Source organism: Pelobates fuscus, chromosome 13 (assembly GCF_036172605.1).
Source record: "Pelobates fuscus isolate aPelFus1 chromosome 13, aPelFus1.pri, whole genome shotgun sequence".
Lineage (NCBI taxonomy): Eukaryota > Metazoa > Chordata > Amphibia > Anura > Pelobatidae > Pelobates > Pelobates fuscus.
In genome coordinates this window covers 88,417,534-88,435,663 of record NC_086329.1, presented here as the reverse complement: position 1 = coordinate 88,435,663, position 18,130 = coordinate 88,417,534, and the positions used below count along the sequence as shown (strand labels likewise).

At 43.1% G+C, this 18,130-nt stretch overlaps 1 protein-coding gene across 1 annotated transcript in view; it reads right to left on the bottom strand.

Annotated features, from left to right (window-relative positions):
- Positions 1–282: 282 nt before the first annotated feature.
- CRTC2 (CREB regulated transcription coactivator 2) overlaps positions 283–18,130 on the bottom strand; it is a 33,709-nt gene continuing 15,861 nt past the window's right edge. Inside the window, exons 5-13 of the mRNA XM_063439822.1 lie at positions 17,965–18,033; positions 17,309–17,412; positions 16,834–16,916; positions 15,824–15,873; positions 10,083–10,318; positions 9,597–9,985; positions 8,019–9,479; positions 5,194–5,383; positions 283–4,056 (exon numbers count right to left, since the gene is read on the bottom strand). Coding sequence (XP_063295892.1) covers positions 3,848–4,056; positions 5,194–5,383; positions 8,019–9,479; positions 9,597–9,985; positions 10,083–10,318; positions 15,824–15,873; positions 16,834–16,916; positions 17,309–17,412; positions 17,965–18,033 — 2,791 coding nt within the window. The 3' untranslated portion in view covers positions 283–3,847. The remainder of the gene's footprint in view (positions 4,057–5,193; positions 5,384–8,018; positions 9,480–9,596; positions 9,986–10,082; positions 10,319–15,823; positions 15,874–16,833; positions 16,917–17,308; positions 17,413–17,964; positions 18,034–18,130) is intronic.

Sequence of the window (18,130 nt, the reverse complement as noted above, 5' to 3'; positions counted from 1 at the left end):
CTATACGACCAAGGTCTGTCCTACCGCACTATTAATGTCTATAGATCAGCAACCTCCGCTGCACATCGTGGACTAGAGGGTTTTCCAGCGGGTCAACATCTTCTGGTGCGTCGACTCCTAAGTGGCATTAGATTTGCACGACCACCTTAACCTCCCAGTTTGGCTATTTGGATCTTAAATTTGAAATTCACTTTTAATTCTCACTTTATAAATAACTGTCAATAAAAACCATATAGCCATAATTTTATTACAATATATTTGAGACTTTATTTTTTGTGCTATCATAAAAAGGACAACTTCAGTACAAATATATACATTTCTACACCATTTGTTGAACAAAAAAAATATTTTATATATATTTTCATATATGTCATAAAGGTCATTACTTCCCTGTGGCACAGGTTGCCGCAGTTACAGCTACAGGGAGTGATTCTAAAAATGATAAAATAAAAATATTACAGCCATGTTTAGCTGCTTAAGTGCTAGAAGGGAGATTCAATTCTCTAGGGTGACACAAGAGGGCGGATTTCCTGAATCCTTTTTACCCGAAAGACAGTAACATTCTCCACTTCAATGTTTTGTTGGCAAAATAGGCGCTACAAGAACAAAAATACATTATTTACAGGGGAAAAAACTGCTTCTTATAAAAAAATATCCTTCTTTTAAGACAATGTAAGAGGAACCCATGTATAAAATTAGATTGTAGGGAACACAATATGCAGAGACAAGGCACATATGCAAAGACACGTTTTCAACCATTTCAGCCAATCAGAATGCCCATTGTCATGTTCTCTATATATCCTAGTTTCCTGCACTGTTCAATGTGAAGGAACATGATTGGCTAATATAACACAGTGGGAATATAAGTGCAAGGATGACATCACAAAGTGCTCTGATGTAATCTCAGCTCTGTGACAGCAGAGGCTACCGATTTAAAGTGCTATGGGTTTTTAATTCTAAATAGCACAGTCTTCATACCACCAAGGGAAAATCTCATCAACAGCGCCTGGAATGGTAGATATTGCAAAATCCTGGCTTCATTGACGCTCACAGAACTGAACAGTTGCATTTTTAAGTTGCTTAACAAGAAAGAAAAACAAAAACAAAAAAACAATTGCTCAAAGCAACAAATCACAATATCACCATATAACCGTTAAAATGCTCCAGGGGTGAGCGGGCTCTGTACAGTTGTTTAAGTAAAAAAAAGACTATTTGAACATCAAAGGGCAGCTACCTAATGAAGTGACAGAATATTAAAGATGGCCCAGGCTAAATTTGCAGTCAGAATTCAGCTTCCACATCAGACAAGTGGCAGTAGGTGACAACAGAGACCCAATTATTGTTAAACTGTTTGAAAATAGTTTTACATTAATCAGAAGGAATTGAGTCCAAACACTATTTCACCACAACAACTCCAAGGAGCTGTAGTAGTGATGGTACTTATAGAGCCCCTTTAACCCATTAAGAACGAAATCAATTATAACAACCGGGTTCCTAAATGGCATACACCATCATGGACGGTGTGGTGTTTTTAAATGAGTACGCATTCCATTTTGGAACAGACCACACTGCTATGACAGCAAACCATCAGTGGTTTTTGGGGGGGACTGAGAACTAGGGATTAAATTAAGAGGTGCACTAAAGACCATTGTAAAGTCTTCGGGTAAGATGGACTAAGTATTACAGTCTAACTAGGCATATTTATCCACACAACATACACAGCATTCTCTTCGTTAGTTGGTAAATCCGAGCTACAATGTGGTCTCTCCAATCAAAATGGCTGGGACATTATGGATAAAACCAATCAATATTGTTAATACATTTAGTGGGGAAGCTCAAATTTCCCATTTGAAAACCTGCCTAGTACAGAGATAGTCAAACAGATAAGGCTTAAAGGGACACTCCGGGCACCAATACAACTTTAAAGGTCTTGGCCACATTTATATGCGATATTTTGGGCATGCTCATTTCTTTATAGTTTTTGGAAATAAAATAAATAAATTAATTAAATGTTTTGCAGAATGCTGCCCCATATGCCTTTCTCCTTAGATATGCCCCCTTAATCCATTAAAAGACTTCCTTATCAAGGGTATGTACATAGCACAGTCATTGCCAAAATGCACTAAAGCTATATTGATACCCAGGGTGCCCCTTTACTCCAAAAAAAGCTATTTGGGAGCTGTAGTCTTAGAACAGCCAAAGTCCTACCTTTTGGCTCCCCTGATCTCTAGTGATTATAGTAGGATGGAGCCTGTGTTACCTCTAAAATTCCTGTGTAGGAAAACGTAACCATTATTTCCCCTCATCTGAAGTATTGTGACCCAACTACAGCCATACAGCCTGCTGCATGTCAGGGTCATGTCTGGACCTTCTATATGTGCTCCAATCACTTGCTCTCATTGTGAAATACAATGTCTGATTGCAAGCTCTCCAGGCAGGGCAGAACGTTATCTGACACTATATTAATGCCATGGATAACATCTGTATTCACAGCAACACTTACTGGTATCACTTCTTGGGGTATGTTAGTACAATTAAAAAACAAGTTGTAGTTCACAAAGTGTTATGTCTTGATTGTGGTCTTTCTACATTATCGCTCCCACTGCCCAGAAGAGTTTTATCCTACGGACACTTCAAATCAATCAGTCCTTCAGCCAAGTTTACTGACTCACCTGTGCTAAAGCTTCTGTAACCGTTGAAATTTTGACTGTGCAGGTAGTGAGAGCAGTTGTTTTTAAAGCTCCAACAGGAAGTGATTTGGGATTAACCAAATGTGGTCTCTTCGTAAAAAAAACTGTAATCACGGCACAAGTTTCCATATCCTGCTACCATTCACACAGTAAGTGGTGCACCTCTGTCTTTCCACTGGGGTATACACAAAACTCTGAAATGTGATGTCCTTTTTTGTTCGGGGAGGGTAATTCTCCTTCAATACCACACTGTCCAATTGAGGAGAACTAAGTGCTGCAAAAAGATATGCGAGAGGCTCTGATTTATAATGAAGTGCCAGACCATTAACGCAAAGGATTGTGGGATTTTAGCATGCTCCCTACTTCTCACATAAAGTGCTTCAGCACACCAGTCCTGGTTCTTGTTAAACACATAATTATAAAAATGTAAAAAAAAAAAAAACAACCCAGTACAAATACATATTCTTTTCTCAAAAATCAGTAAATAAAATACAATTTTCATTTTACAAAACAAAGACAATAGTTTAGAAATTGATGTTCAAGTTTGGCAGGCTTGGGTTCACCCGTGGGCTGCCAGAGCCAATACCACACAGAAGGCAGAATGTCTTGACAGGTTGGCGCATTGCCCAGTGGCAAGCGAACCAGTCTCCAACTACCACAGAATAACCGGCCCGGATGAGAGTAACCAAGGAAAGGCCATGTTTATATACAGACTGCAAGTAGCAGGGTCAGGTTCCAATCGCAGGAGTGACCACCTTATCTGCTGCATCAGTTTATGAACTTTGTTGGCTTGGAAGTTGACATAAGTGGGGTATGCTTTGCTCTTAACCAGCAGGAACACCCCATGGCTTTCTGTAAACGTTTTTTCTCCAAGTGTCGCATTATAACAATCATGGGCTGGGCGGTTTTGGGTTAAGCAAGTTATAGAAAATAACCCAATATGCTTACATCCCTTGGCTTAACAACATATTTGCTTGTGTCTCAGTCACACAGGTCTAGGTTAACTAAACTCTTCTGCAATTTCATCTTTGGTTGTTTGGACCATTCTGTAGGTTGACCTCTTGACACTCGTGAAGCCATGGGAACTTCCCGGGGTTTCTTTATAATCACAGGGGATTTAGAAAAAGTCTGCTCTAGACCTGTTAAGCCATCAGTCTTCATTGCAGACGGTCAGAGCGAAATGAATCTTCCACCATTGGGTCTGTTAGGATGGCATAAGGGTCTGTGAGCATGTTGAGTCCATCCAAGGTAAGAGGTCCAATGTTCAAGTCATCCTCCAATCCCAGTGACTGATCCACTTCAAAACCAGGGATGCAGGACAAAGCGGTGGTAATCTCTTTGGATAAACCAGGAGAAGAATCCACGTCTGCATAAAAAGGAAGGGAAAGTGTATGAGCTGTGCATGGTATCCGTAAACGTTATATTAGCCTAGACAGACACACAGACTGGTGCCATCACAATGCCTGACTTCCAAGATAACTTATTCAATGCCTAAACAACTTTAAAGGAAACCAAAAAAAAATGTAAAGGATTTTTTTTTGATTTTTTTTAAAGGAAAATTATTACTGAAAATAAAAGTGCATGTAATACAGTCTTATTGTGCATTAATCTGTAATAATGCAGAACGGATGAAGCCAACAACTTTTTTTAGTGCATCTCCTGGCTTACCGTTGTCATTTAGGGGTAGCCATTTTTAAACCCTCTACTGTGGAGCACCATATGAATGATTGAAATTCCTATGGTGCATTTTTGAGATGCTTGGAACTGGCATGTAACATCAGGATTTATAAATGCTACCTAGATCTTGATTACCTTTACGGTTTATGGTTGTCCCATCAAAGTAGACATTTTAAATGTAGACATTACAAAAAAGTAACATATACTATAATGCATGTGAATCTTATTTTAAAGAGTTAATCCATTACAGGGAGCGGTAGTGGTTTTGATGTGATAAGTATCCTGGTGCCATTTCTCTCTTAGCTGGGTCGCCACTGGGCCAAGGGTCCTATGCGGCCGGCTGTGATGGAATCCTGGTAATGCAGCTGCAGGAGACAGATATCCCCTCCAACATTCATTGGCAGAAAGCGTTAAATGATCGCTCTCAGCCAATGAATGACGCTATGTGCATAGGAATATGAACAGAATTGACATTAGCCGACTCTAGTTCCAGGCTGGCTAATGAAGCCCCAATGATGCTGCCAGAGATATAGTTATACTTTTGGCAGGAAAGTAGTTAAGCTCTGTATGTGCAGCAATTCATAGCGAAACGTTGCCCATATAGATTCCTGCAAGCCCACTTGGAGTAGTGTGTTCATGACATACACCTCTACCTGTCCTAATTGGTCGGATAGACATATCTTTTATACACCATTTCAGATTACAAATAGCTATTTTTTCTAATGCCCTGTGAAATTAACAGAATGGACTACGAACCTATCAAATATGGGCGGGAGAAGGCAGGTGATCACCACCTGACAGTAGGGCAATGCTGAAAGGTACAAACCTGTGAGTATGATATTTGGGATGGGGTCATGCCGGCTGCAATTGTTGAGGTTCTGTTTATTTAAGGATTGCGGGTTGTAGACACTGCTACCACTCAGGTCATCCGTGAGAACATGATGATAATCTCCGAAGAAGGCGTCACTGCTTGGATCCTGCCGCCCATTTGAACTCTCCATGTTAGACTGCTCAAACTGAAAGTAAAGGGTACATTGCAAGGTTAAATAGCCAGGCCTGAATAACCATTTGTCACTGACTCCCACAAACGTTTAAATCCTCTGACTATCAATGCGTTAATTGTATCAAGAACTACGTACAATTAACGGATATTGAAACATTTTAAATAAACATGGATGCCAGAAGCCATGTTGTTCACTCATCCTGTGAAGTAAACGTGAAAAAAAAGTTCATTTTAAAACAAGGGCTTTACAAACGCTAATTCCCAAACCATAAATATGGCGAGACCCTCTCAGTCGAGAGGATTACAGTGGAATTTATAATGTATGCCATGTCTCGACTAATACAAAGAACATTCTTTTTTTTCTTTCCTAATATTTTTAAACCAGGTGAAAAGTTAAACCAGAAGTCTCTCTAATAAAATTAGTGTGGTAGACATCATTAAGGCATAAGTAAAAGCGTTTATAGTTATTATAATAGGAATTCGATTATTGAAGAATGCATGAGATTTGTATTAATTAGCTTCGTCCAATATCTTTGTTTTTATCATAATACAATATTGCCTAAAATATATATATAAGATAACTAGTATTACATGATATTTTATGCACTACTACTTTTGTCTTAACTTGACCACAATTATTGTATTTATAGATTCCATCTATACCAGCTGAAATACGTGTGTTCCCAGCATTAAATGGTTAAAGGTTACATCCACTATAACCACAGATTACATCCATCTCAATGGTATGGAAAGAAGAGCCTTCTCCACCTTAACTGTCCTAAGATAATAAAAATATTAATTCCTTTATATAATGTCTGAAGAATTAAGACAAGGAATGTTTTATTGACAGTGGCAATAAAACCATAACATTGATGTCCCAAGAAGGCAAGTCATTTATACAACAAAATTCAGTTGGTCAACAGTGCAACTACACACATATAGAAGAGAGAGAGAGAACTGGCCTGCACTCTGAATGCGGGGAGAGAGGGGAAGAACTGGCCTGCACTCTGAATGCGGGGAGAGAGGGGAAGAACTGGCCTGCACTCTGAATGCGGGGAGAGAGGGGAAGAACTGGCCTGCACTCTGAATGCGGGGAGAGAGGGGAAGAACTGGCCTGCACTCTGAATGCGGGGAGAGAGGGGAAGAACTGGCCTGCACTCTGAATGCGGGGAGAGAGGGGAAGAACTGGCCTGCACTCTGAATGCGGGGAGAGAGGGGAAGAACTGGCCTGCACTCTGAATGCGGGGAGAGAGGGGAAGAACTGGCCTGCACTCTGAATGCGGGGAGAGAGGGGAAGAACTGGCCTGCACTCTGAATGCGGGGAGAGAGGGGAAGAACTGGCCTGCACTCTGAATGCGGGGAGAGAGGGGAAGAACTGGCCTGCACTCTGAATGCGGGGAGAGAGGGGAAGAACTGGCCTGCACTCTGAATGCGGGGAGAGAGGGGAAGAACTGGCCTGCACTCTGAATGCGGGGAGAGAGGGGAAGAACTGGCCTGCACTCTGAATGCGGGGAGAGAGGGGAAGAACTGGCCTGCACTCTGAATGCGGGGAGAGAGGGGAAGAACTGGCCTGCACTCTGAATGCGGGGAGAGAGGGGAAGAACTGGCCTGCACTCTGAATGCGGGGAGAGAGGGGAAGAACTGGCCTGCACTCTGAATGCGGGGAGAGAGGGGAAGAACTGGCCTGCACTCTGAATGCGGGGAGAGAGGGGAAGAACTGGCCTGCACTCTGAATGCGGGGAGAGAGGGGAAGAACTGGCCTGCACTCTGAATGCGGGGAGAGAGGGGAAGAACTGGCCTGCACTCTGAATGCGGGGAGAGAGGGGAAGAACTGGCCTGCACTCTGAATGCGGGGAGAGAGGGGAAGAACTGTCCTGCACTCTGAATGCGGGGAGAGAGGGGAAGAACTGGCCTGCACTCTGAATGCGGGGAGAGAGGGGAAGAACTGGCCTGCACTCTGAATGCAGGGAGAGAGGGGAAGAACTGGCCTGCACTCTAATGTGGGGAGAGAGATACTGGCCTGCACTCTAATGTGGGGAGAGAGAGAACTGGCCTGCACTCTAATGTGGGGGAGAGAGAACTGGCCTGCACTCTAATGTGGGGAGAGAGAGGAAGAACTGGCCTGCACTCTAAATGTGGGGAGAGAGAGAACTGGCCTGCACTCTAAATGTGGGGAGAGAGAGAACTGGCCTGCACTCTAAATGTGGGGAGAGAGAGAACTGGCCTGCACTCTGAATGCTGAGAGAGAGAGAACTGGCCTGCACTCTGAATGCTGAGAGAGAGAGAACTGGCCTGCACTCTGAATGCTGAGAGAGAGAGAACTGGCCTGCACTCTGAATGTGGGGAGATAGAACTGGCCTGCACTCTGAATGCTGAGAGAGAGAGAAAACTGGCCTGCACTCTGAATGCTGGGGGGGAGGGAGGGAGGAGGAGGAGAGAGAAAGCGATAGAGAGATCTATATTGACCATTGAGGACACTGATGGGCAATATAGCTAACAGACTAGAAGCATACAGACAGACCAGGCCTAACAACGCAGGGATAATCCACAGCTTATACGTATTAAGTAGGAGAGCTCTAGCTGTGATTAGTGAGCAGCAGTGGACTGGAGGGAGTGGAAATAAGGAACCGGACCATGATGGTACTCACAGTGCTGAGGTTAAAACCAAGCAGATGCTGATACGGCTGACCCCCTGAATTCTGCTGGCATAAAGAGAAGTAATTTGATGGCTTCTGTAAATCTTGATAAGGAGGTGGTTGGTCTTCGTGCATTTGCTGCAAATGTTGCCGAGACTGGCGCTGTGAAGATTGGTTCAGTGTTTGATGTGACTGATATGAAGACTGCTGAGAGGGATGTACTGTTTGCTGCGACTGGTGCATGGTTTGCTGTGCCGGCTGCTGCGACTGATGTATGGATTGCTGTGCTGGCTGCTGCGACTGCTGCATGGTTTGCTCTCCCGACTGCTGCGGCTGATGCATTGTTTGCTGTGTCGGCTGCTGCGACTGATGCATGGTTTGCTCTGCCGACTGCTGCGACTGCTGCATTGTTTGTTGTCCTGCCTGCTGAAACTGATGCATTGTTTGTTGTCCTGCCTGCTGCGACTGATGCATTGCTTGCTGCGACTGATGCCTTGCTTGCTGTGCTGGATGCTGTGACTCATGCATTGCTTGCTGTGCTGAATGCTGTGACTCATGCATTCCTTGCTGTGCTGAATGCTGCGACTCATGCATTGCTTGCTGTGCAGAATGCTGTGACTCATGCATTGCCTGCTGTGCCTGATGCATTGCTTGATGTGCTGCCTGCTGTGACTGATACATTGATTGTGATGATGGATGCTGCGACTGACGCATTGATTGCGATGAGGTTTGCGGCGACTGTTGCATTGACTGCGACGATGGATGCTGTGTTTGATGCATTGACTGCGATGCTTGATGCTGCGACTGATGCATTATTTGTTGAGCCGAATATTGGGATCGAGACATTTTTTGCTCTTCCAGCTGCTGCGACTGATGCATTACTTGCTGTGCTGCCTGTTGCAACTGATTCATTGATTGCTGTGCTGCCTGTTGCAACTGATGCATTGTCGGCTGCTGTGACTGATGCATGGTTTGCTGTGCCGGCTGCTGCGACTGATGCATGGTTTGCTGTGCTGCCTGTTGCAAGTGATGCATTGTTTGCTGTGTTGGCTGCTGCGACTGATGCATTGTTTGCTGTGCCGGCTGCTGCGACTGATGCATTGTTTGCTGTGCCGGCTGCTGCGACTGATGCATTGTTTGCTGTGCCGGCTGCTGCGACTGATGCATTGTTTGCTGTGCCGGCTGCTGCGACTGATGCATTGTTTGCTGTGCCGGCTGCTGCGAATGATGCATTGTTTGCTGTGCCGGCTGCTGCGAATGATGCATTGTTTGCTGTGTTGGCTGCTGAGGCATTTGTTGCTGTGTTGGCTGGTGAGGCATTGTTTGCTGTGTTGAATACATTACAGGATGCTGAGAGGGATGCACTGTTTGCTGAGACAGATGCTGTGGTTGCTGTATTAAATTTGGAAGATTGAAGTGGTACATGGGCAGCCTTTGATCTGCTGGCAGTTTGCTTGTATCCAAAGGGACTCCCTGGAAATGACATAACACATAATAAGAAATCTACAAGGAACACACACTGTACAAGTAAATCCATGTGATACAGTCCTGTGACCTTGTGCAACACACAAACATGAGTTAAGGACCTACCTGTGTAATAGAAGAAAGAGTAGGGGACATTGTAGGGGAGAACTGCTTCTGGTGTGGCCTCCTGGAATCTCCCGCCATTGGCAGTGAAAGGGGACTAAGTGGAACCCTACGGCGTGGGGAGGTGTTCATGGAGGCAGGCGCAAGTGGCGGAAATGAGGATGACGAAGAAGGTGAGGAAGGAGTGCTGTAAGCAGATTGCAGGCTGTGGTTGCTGGCAGAAGGGGAAATTGACTGATTACTGAGAGAGGAGGGCAAGGATTGGCTGCTGAGCGAGGACTGCAGAGATGGGTTGCTGAAGGAACTCTGCAGAGAGGTGCTGCTTAGTGAAGCCTGTAGGTTTGGGTTGCTGAGAGATGATTGCAGAGATGGACGGCTCAGTGACGGGAAACCTGTATAAAGATAGGGCATTAACACATCTGGAGGACTCTTCATCCAGGAAGACATTCGGTTTAAACAAGGAATGAAATGAGTGCCTAAAGACCATACCTGATGAATCATAGGCTGGTGTCAGACCGATCCGGCTTATGCCCAGATGGGTCATGGTGTTGGCAAGATTGCCAGTGCTATTCCCCCCACTCAGGCTTTTGAAACCAGAATCCTCAGCATCCCGTGGGGTAGGGTGGGGAGAGTGCAGGTTTGTCAGATCAGGCAGTGATCCCCCAGTACTGAGTACATTGGGCACGGAGGGCATGTTGGCAGACTGGTCCATGGAAGGGTAAATGCTAGAAGCAAAAATAGTAAAATTACCAATGTTGTCACAGATATGAGTGTTTATATTTCAGCTGGTGCCAGTAGAAAGTCAATGATAGACAAATTGTTACAAATATTTCCCTAATATAGGCCTCGATTTAACCCCTTCAGGACCGGGCTGTTTTGGCCATGTTGTACGTTAAGGACCAGGGCTCTTTTGTGGCGTTTGTGTTTAGCTATAATTTTCCGCTCTCTCATTTATGGTTCCCATACAAATTATATATTGGGTTTTTTTAGGACAAGAAGGGCTTTCTTTACATACCATTATTTATATCATGAAAAATCGAAAAAAACATGTTTTTGGACTTTTACTTGAAAAATGTTTTACTTATCTACAAAAGCTAATGAAAAAAAGGCTGAACTTGATGGACGCAAGTCTCTTTTCAGCTATGTAACTATGTAAAAAAAGGCTAAATAGATTCAAAATTTTGTCCAGAGTTTAAAAATACCCAGTGTTTACATGCTTTTTTTTTTTTTTTGCAAGTTATAGGGTTACATGTACAAATAGGAAATTGCGGTTTCAAAATATATATTTTTCAAAATGTATCAATAGTGACATTGTAACACTCTTTTTGTCAATCTTTGTTTTATTGAGGCATTTGATAAGACAGTACAGAAAGTGGAGCAAAGAGTTAGTGCATTTTAAAACATATGATATGCATAACATAGAGGAAGCAGTAACAATTTTAGAACTCCTGTGTGTAACAGCCTCTTTTTATATATTTTGCTTCGATACATTACTATACGGGTTAACCAGGTAAAACAGTTTAGTAGGTGTTCATAAGAGTAAACAAGCCTTAAGTAGCATATATGGTAAGCAGTATTTTACCCACTAGATCTATAGAACATTCCACTTAGAGAACAAGGGAGGCAAAGTCATGCTGGGGAAGCTTAAATGCGTCAGTATCTTGTGGTCTGTGCTTGAGTGTATGTTTGCTGTGTTAGTTTTAAGCTACATAAGATGTTAGTCTTCCCTTGGCATGGGGCATAATATGAGAACCAGAGTAAAATTAAACATGTTTAGTCAAACAGCTAGTACCAGACCGATCTATCCCTGCAAACTGTGGTTATTTAGGTGTCAGGCAGACAAGACATGACTAGATATGTGTTGTATTGGATTTGCGATATCTTTGCGGAGTCCACAGAAAAGGAGGTGGGCAGTATGTCCACACAAGACATAAAGATAAGTCTTTGATGCTTGGCAATGTCCCTTAAACTCAGCCTCTCGGGTTAACGGCTTGCAGGAGGGGACTGACTGTCAGACAGTTTCGGCACCCGCCTATCCCTGCTGGCTTATTAGTGAGCCGTGCCGTAGAAGTGTTACTGGAGTGGGGTAGTCCATTGAGACTCTGCGTCTCCTCGTTAGCGGTCCTCCAAGCCTGTGTAATCACAGAGTGTCTCTGTTGCTGGGGCTCTTGGGGTGAACAGTGGCAGAGCCATTCATAACCTGCTCGTTGGGAGCAGGGGGGTCCCATGTCCCCACCACCCATTCCGTCAGCCAATGCCCCTTTTCAGTTGGGGAGATACAGGGGCCGCAGGACTGCGTAGTGGCGCGGTGTATAGCGGGTGGGTTAGAGGCCTCCTCCAGCCCCAGGCCTTTGTGGAGGGTGGCATCTGTAGGCCACAGACTCGCTGGCTCCAGGGGGCTGAGTCTTTCCCTTGATGGGCGCATCGAGAGACCTGGGTGTTCTGCTGCCGCCAGCGGCGGGCGGTCCTTCTGCGGTGTGGTCTATGCCGCCGAGGCATTTTCCTCAGGGTCCTCAGCCTGGGTGGGCGGTTAATGCATGGAGTAGGTACCGGTAGAAGGGCTGTGCCCGAGAGAGGCCATTCCCGCCTTTTGTTTCCTCCGCTCCCTGTCTCTGTCACCGTGTTATGTGGTGACTGGTGTAGGCGCGTCTCTAGTTTCGCCCAGAACTGCTGGAAGATCTCGTCAAGCCGTTGGATTGTTTGATCCGTCTCGGCATATTGCTTTGCTAGAGGCTGTGGTGAGGTGAGCTTGTCCGCCATCTTATCACCGTCAGTCAAGCTTAGTTTGCGGCTTGTTGCAGGGATCGGCAGATGTCTGTGCTTGGTTCTGGCGCAGACCGGGATGACCCCCGCCGGTCCAGAGGGGGGGGAAACGGGTCCGAGGAGCTGGTACGTCAAGAGGCTGTTCTGCGGTGTCCCTCAGGCTGGGAAGGCGGCGGCCGTCCACCTTCTCCAAGGCCTAGGTAGGCCGCAGGGTCTGGGTGCACCTACTCTCCCCACAGCTGATCTATCTTCAGTTTTATGCTCCGCCCTCGGTGTCTGTTGCCGATTGGGTCTCTGCGAAACCCTCACAGGTACAGGTTGGGGCGATTTTTAGCTTTTTAACAGCTTTTTTGCAAGAATCTGGCAGGAGCTCGTCGAGTGTGCGACCAGCCAGCATGGCGGTTCGGCCCCGCCCCCCATTGTAACACTCTTATTGGTCATAAATCCCCGAATCACACCTCACATGTATATATTTTTTAAAGTAGACAACCCAGGGTATTTAATATGGGGTATGGCCAGCCTTTTTTAGTTGCCACTTAGTCACAAACACTGGCCAAAGTTAGCATTTATATTTGTTTGTGTGTTAAAAATGCAAAAAACGCTAACTTTGGCCAGTGTTTGTGACTAAGTGGCTACTAAAAAAGGCTGAACATACCCCATATGCAATACCTTGGGTTGTCTTCTTTTGCAAATGGTATGCCATCACGGGGGTAATTCTCATTCCTGGGCTACCATATGCTCTCAAAGGCAACCTAACCTATCTAACAAATTTCAATAAAAAAAAAAAAAAAAGTAAAATCAAGCCTTATATTTGACCCTGTAACTTTCAATAACATTATAAAACTGTTATACTCAGGAGACTGTTATACTGTTATACTCAGGGTACTGTTATACTCAGGAGACTTCGCTGAACACAAATATTACTGTTTCAGAACAGTAAAGCGTATCACAACAATATAATCAGCAAAAGTGCCGTTTGTGTGTGAAAAATGCAAAAAAAAAAAAAAAAGACGTCACTTTCACTGACAATATCATCGCTGTGATATGTTTTACGGTTTTGAATCACTAATATTTGTGTTCAGCAAAGACTCCCGAGTAAAACAGTATGCCACATGTACAAGTTCTAGGGTGTCATAGAAAGTTACAGGGTTAAACACAGTGCTAGCAAATTAAATTCTCTGGACATTCGGCCTGGGTTGTCAGGCAGATCCCTCAAATTGCAATCAATAAAATCAAGTATGTAAAAATATTACATAAATATGCTCATAGAATTTAAATATATATATATATATATATATATATATATACATACATACCGTATATACTCGTGTATAAGCCGACTTTTTCAGCACATTTTTTATGCTGAAAAAGCCCCCCTCGGCCTATACCCGAGAGAGCAGGGCCGGTGCTTCCTATACCTATAAGGCGAACTAGGCAGCCGCCTAAGCGCTCTATAGAGAGCCTCAGGCGGCTGCAGCACTGCCTCTCTCCTGACCTCCCCTTCCCTGTAGCCTGGCCGAGCTCCTCTCCGGTCCGCGATACAGGAACATCCGTTTCCTGTACCCGGCCAGACTGGAACAGGGAAACAGAAACTCCTGTACCGCGGACCGGAGAAGAGCTCGGCCACGCTAGAGGGAAGGGGAGGTGAGGAGAATGACATTAGAATATATATATATATATGTATATATACATACATATATAGACAGATAAAGAATACCTGGTAACATTGACATTTTCAAAACAGTTAAACAACTCAGCCACGACACCGCCATTAATGACCACAACACAAATGTATTATGCATTTTTCATAATTTTAAATGGATTGCTTTAAGTAAAGAATGTGTATTTTTGGTATGTTGAACACCTAAATGGGTGATATTGTCTTATTTCCAATCAAACTGATTATATTTTGTTTAATGTAACAATAATTTCTTCAGTAAAGTTTGTGTTTTACTTTTGTTATTTTTTATAAATATACCTGTCCAAAAAGTGTTGAAGATGGATTTTCATAAATAAGAAAATTTGTATTTATATATTTGACGTCTGTGTGTATATTTATGAAATTATTTATGTAATTATGTATATGGACATATGTATATTTCGTATCTTTTTTATTTGTATATATCATTTCATTCTAAGTGTATTTTGATATAAATATATATATTAATATCAAAATACCGTTAGAATAAAATATATAAAATTATATATATAATTTTGTAAAAAATGTATATTTAAAAAAAAAAAAATTATTTCTATTTACATTTTATAATATATATATATATATATATATATATATATATATATATATATATTTGTGTTAAGGGCTCCTGATAGTACAGAAGATACAAACACTGTTAGGTGTGGGATGGTATTACAAGAGCAAGTCGGTTGTGGTGTGCCGGAACCGACGATGAGGTAGACCTGTAAATAAAGAGGGCCCACCAAGAAGAAATGTAAGAAAAAGGAGTTGATAAAGAGGAGTGGGTGGGAGGGTGATGCAGCGCTGACCTCGGACGGTATGGAGCCAGGTAAGGGGTGTCCCTTAAGTAGGCAGAAGGTGAGTCATACGCCCCTCCCACAATTACAGGCCAAAAGGCCTTAATACATATATATATATATACACACACACACAATATACATAGTTATTATATATATTATATATATGTATATATATACACACACACGTGTGTAATTTAATTAACATATATATATATATATATATATATATATGTTGGTTTTTTACACGGATTGCTTTTTTTTTTTTACACTTGCAGGGATACTGCCTGTCAGCACAGACAGTCCCCCTGCAGGCAGATACACAGGCGCCTATTGTGGCCATGTGACCACTCTGTTAGAGCGATCACGTGGCCACGGGGTCCTAATTTGCCGCAGGTAGACTGTCTGGGCAAATAGGGAGCAACGCCAATCGCCGCCGGGGGAACGGCGGCGATCAGGTAAGTACCTAGTACCGTTATGACGTTTCAGGACCGTCACCGATCCTCAAGGGAATGTTTCCGGTGACGGTCCTGAACCGTCATCGGTCCTTAAGGGGTTAATATATTAGATAAGCTTTTCAAATGATTTAACATTTTTGGATAAACCTTTAAAACTATTTAATATTTTTAAAAATAAGTTAATATTATGATGATTTTTTTTTTTTATATAGGATTATTTTTGATGTTTTAATATTTTGAAAAAAATTATTTTAAGTATATCCAAAAATATTACATAGTTTATCCATAATCCTTAAAATCAAGGCCATAATCCTGACCTTCAACCCACCCCACTGTGCCCATAAGCTAACTGTTCACGCACGTTCTGCTTCCTGTATCAGTATACCCATCTGGCTGTACCTATAGGCAGATCATTTTCAGCTGTCGCTGAACTCATGCTCCCTAAGGTGACACCAATGAATATAGAGAGAACAGTTCCACTACTGCTAAGCCTTGGGATTTTGGGTCACTTACTTAATTCCAGGAACTTCACAGGACTTTGGTCGAGCAGAGGATGCTGGGAGCTGACAATGTAACAAGCAGAAAGAATAAGGTCAGAAAAGATTAAATGACAATCACAATGCATCTCTGAAAACACTTGTTGCTGAAAATGAAGTACCACACTCAATATATATATATATATATATATATATATATATATATAAACAAAATATACAGTGGGACCTCGGTTTACAAACGCCTTGGTTAACAATTTTCGGTTTACAAAGGAAAATCCATTGAAAATAATGCCTCGGTTTACAAATTTTTTTCACAACACAAAGCAAATTTCCCCAGGATGCATTGCACCTGGGAGGTTTATAGCACCGCCCCCGTGCATGCTGGAGCCTGTGGGTAGCACGTGGTGTCGAGTGTGGAGGTATTGGAGCGGCTTTTGCATAGAGTTCTGGAGCCATTCTGGAAATTGTTTGTAGTTGTTTTGGGACTTTTTGGTGCATTTCTCAAGCTGTGGAAAGGTAGGGAGCTGAGCTTACTCGTTTGCATGCCTTTTATTGTGTGTTCTGCATTGTGGGTTGCTTTCCATGCCAGCTCATTTTGACTTTTTTCTGACCTCCAGAACGGATTAATTGGTTTTCAATGCATTCCTATGGGAAACCGCGTTTCGGTCTACAAATTTTTCGCAATAAGAAACGTCCCGGAGAACGCATTAAATTCGTAAACAGATGTCCCACTGTATATTCTTCTTAAGGATTTGGTCTTGGCTATATGTTGTTACATTACAGTCCTGTGCCATGTCTGGCTCCAATATCGGTGAATCTGGTCCTGTCTGGAAGTCGGCAACAGATTGCTACAATTAACATTAGTGTGAAAGATGTCTATTATTTAATGCTGGTATTGCCATGTCTTTTAGCACGTAGTACGCACACCTTTGGCAAACTGGCACATTGGGCTGTAGTCACTGCTATTCTGACCCATATAACACACATCAACCCAAACACCCATAATTCAGGTAAATGAATGCTCACTTTCTTGGTATCGCTTGGTTTCAGTAAGTGTTTGCCATCTGACTGCAGGTTTTCCTCGATCGCTGGGACAGGGAAGGCAAATGCTGTGGGGATAAAAACGTATCAGTTCTAACCCTTGTTAGGACATTAAGCTGCTCTGTTCCTGCTCCTAGTTAAATCTCCTTCTTAATAAGACAATCAGCCATCACTTAAACAAACTTAGCCCTCCACCCATATTTTCTAAGACTTTTTAGTTTCCGAATCCTAACGAGCTTATTGATCTATGGTCATGAAGGTGACACCATAGCCCACTTAATAAGAACTCATGGGAAGAAGCTGTTGCAAACCACACAAGGCTTTTACATTGAAACCCGTAATTGTCATTTAACGTGCTCCATTCCAGATTACACAGCTAGCTCTATTGTCTTTACATTTAAACTAAAATAAATAGATCGCTAAACCCCCCCCCCCCCCCCCCCATTCCATAAGAACTCACCGCTCCTCCTGCTAGCAGGGTGTACAATCTGTGAAGGGTTGTGGTATGGGTCCTGAGAGCTGGGGTTCATTAAGCTGGTGTGCAGGGCTGAGTCGGAGTTTGTTCTGAGAGAAAATAAAATAAAAAATAGGACATACTTACATCAAAACACGCAATGTGACAGAAGGGAGAGAGTACAACAAAACATAGAAAAGTATGAATAAGGTAAAATCACAAGTGTATAGCCGTAAGCACTGCCAGCCGAGACCCTACAATCACTTCATTAGCTACCAGCATGTATATTACTACCCATTCAGCACCCACCACATACAAAGTGTCATAACTAATATACACACAAAACATGTATGTTACGGTACTACACAGCTACAGATGCCTATGGCCACCCAAAGTACGCCAATATACATATATTAGTCACACATACAACTACACACAGCATCAGACATGGGTATGTACGCACCCAGCCGTGCGTGCGACTCTATGCTTGTGTACGAGTTCTCTGAAAGCATCTCAAACCACCATGCAAACATCAGACACGTATACACATAGTACAACATACTGACATAATCTGCAACTGCAGGAAAGCTGCAAGGCACTCCATTACAACGACAAACACGGAGCACAGGAAGTTGGAGCCGAGAATAGGCATGATAAGTTACCTGTTTAATGCAGTAGGCAGCCTGAACAGCTGTCCTGTGTCCGAGGGGTAGTTTCCCCATGGCAGGTTCCTTTATGATAAAATAAAATTTAAGAGAATGAATCCAGTGACAGGGTGTGCAGACACTAAACTTGGAGACTACATTCCTTTAGAAATTCCAACTTGCT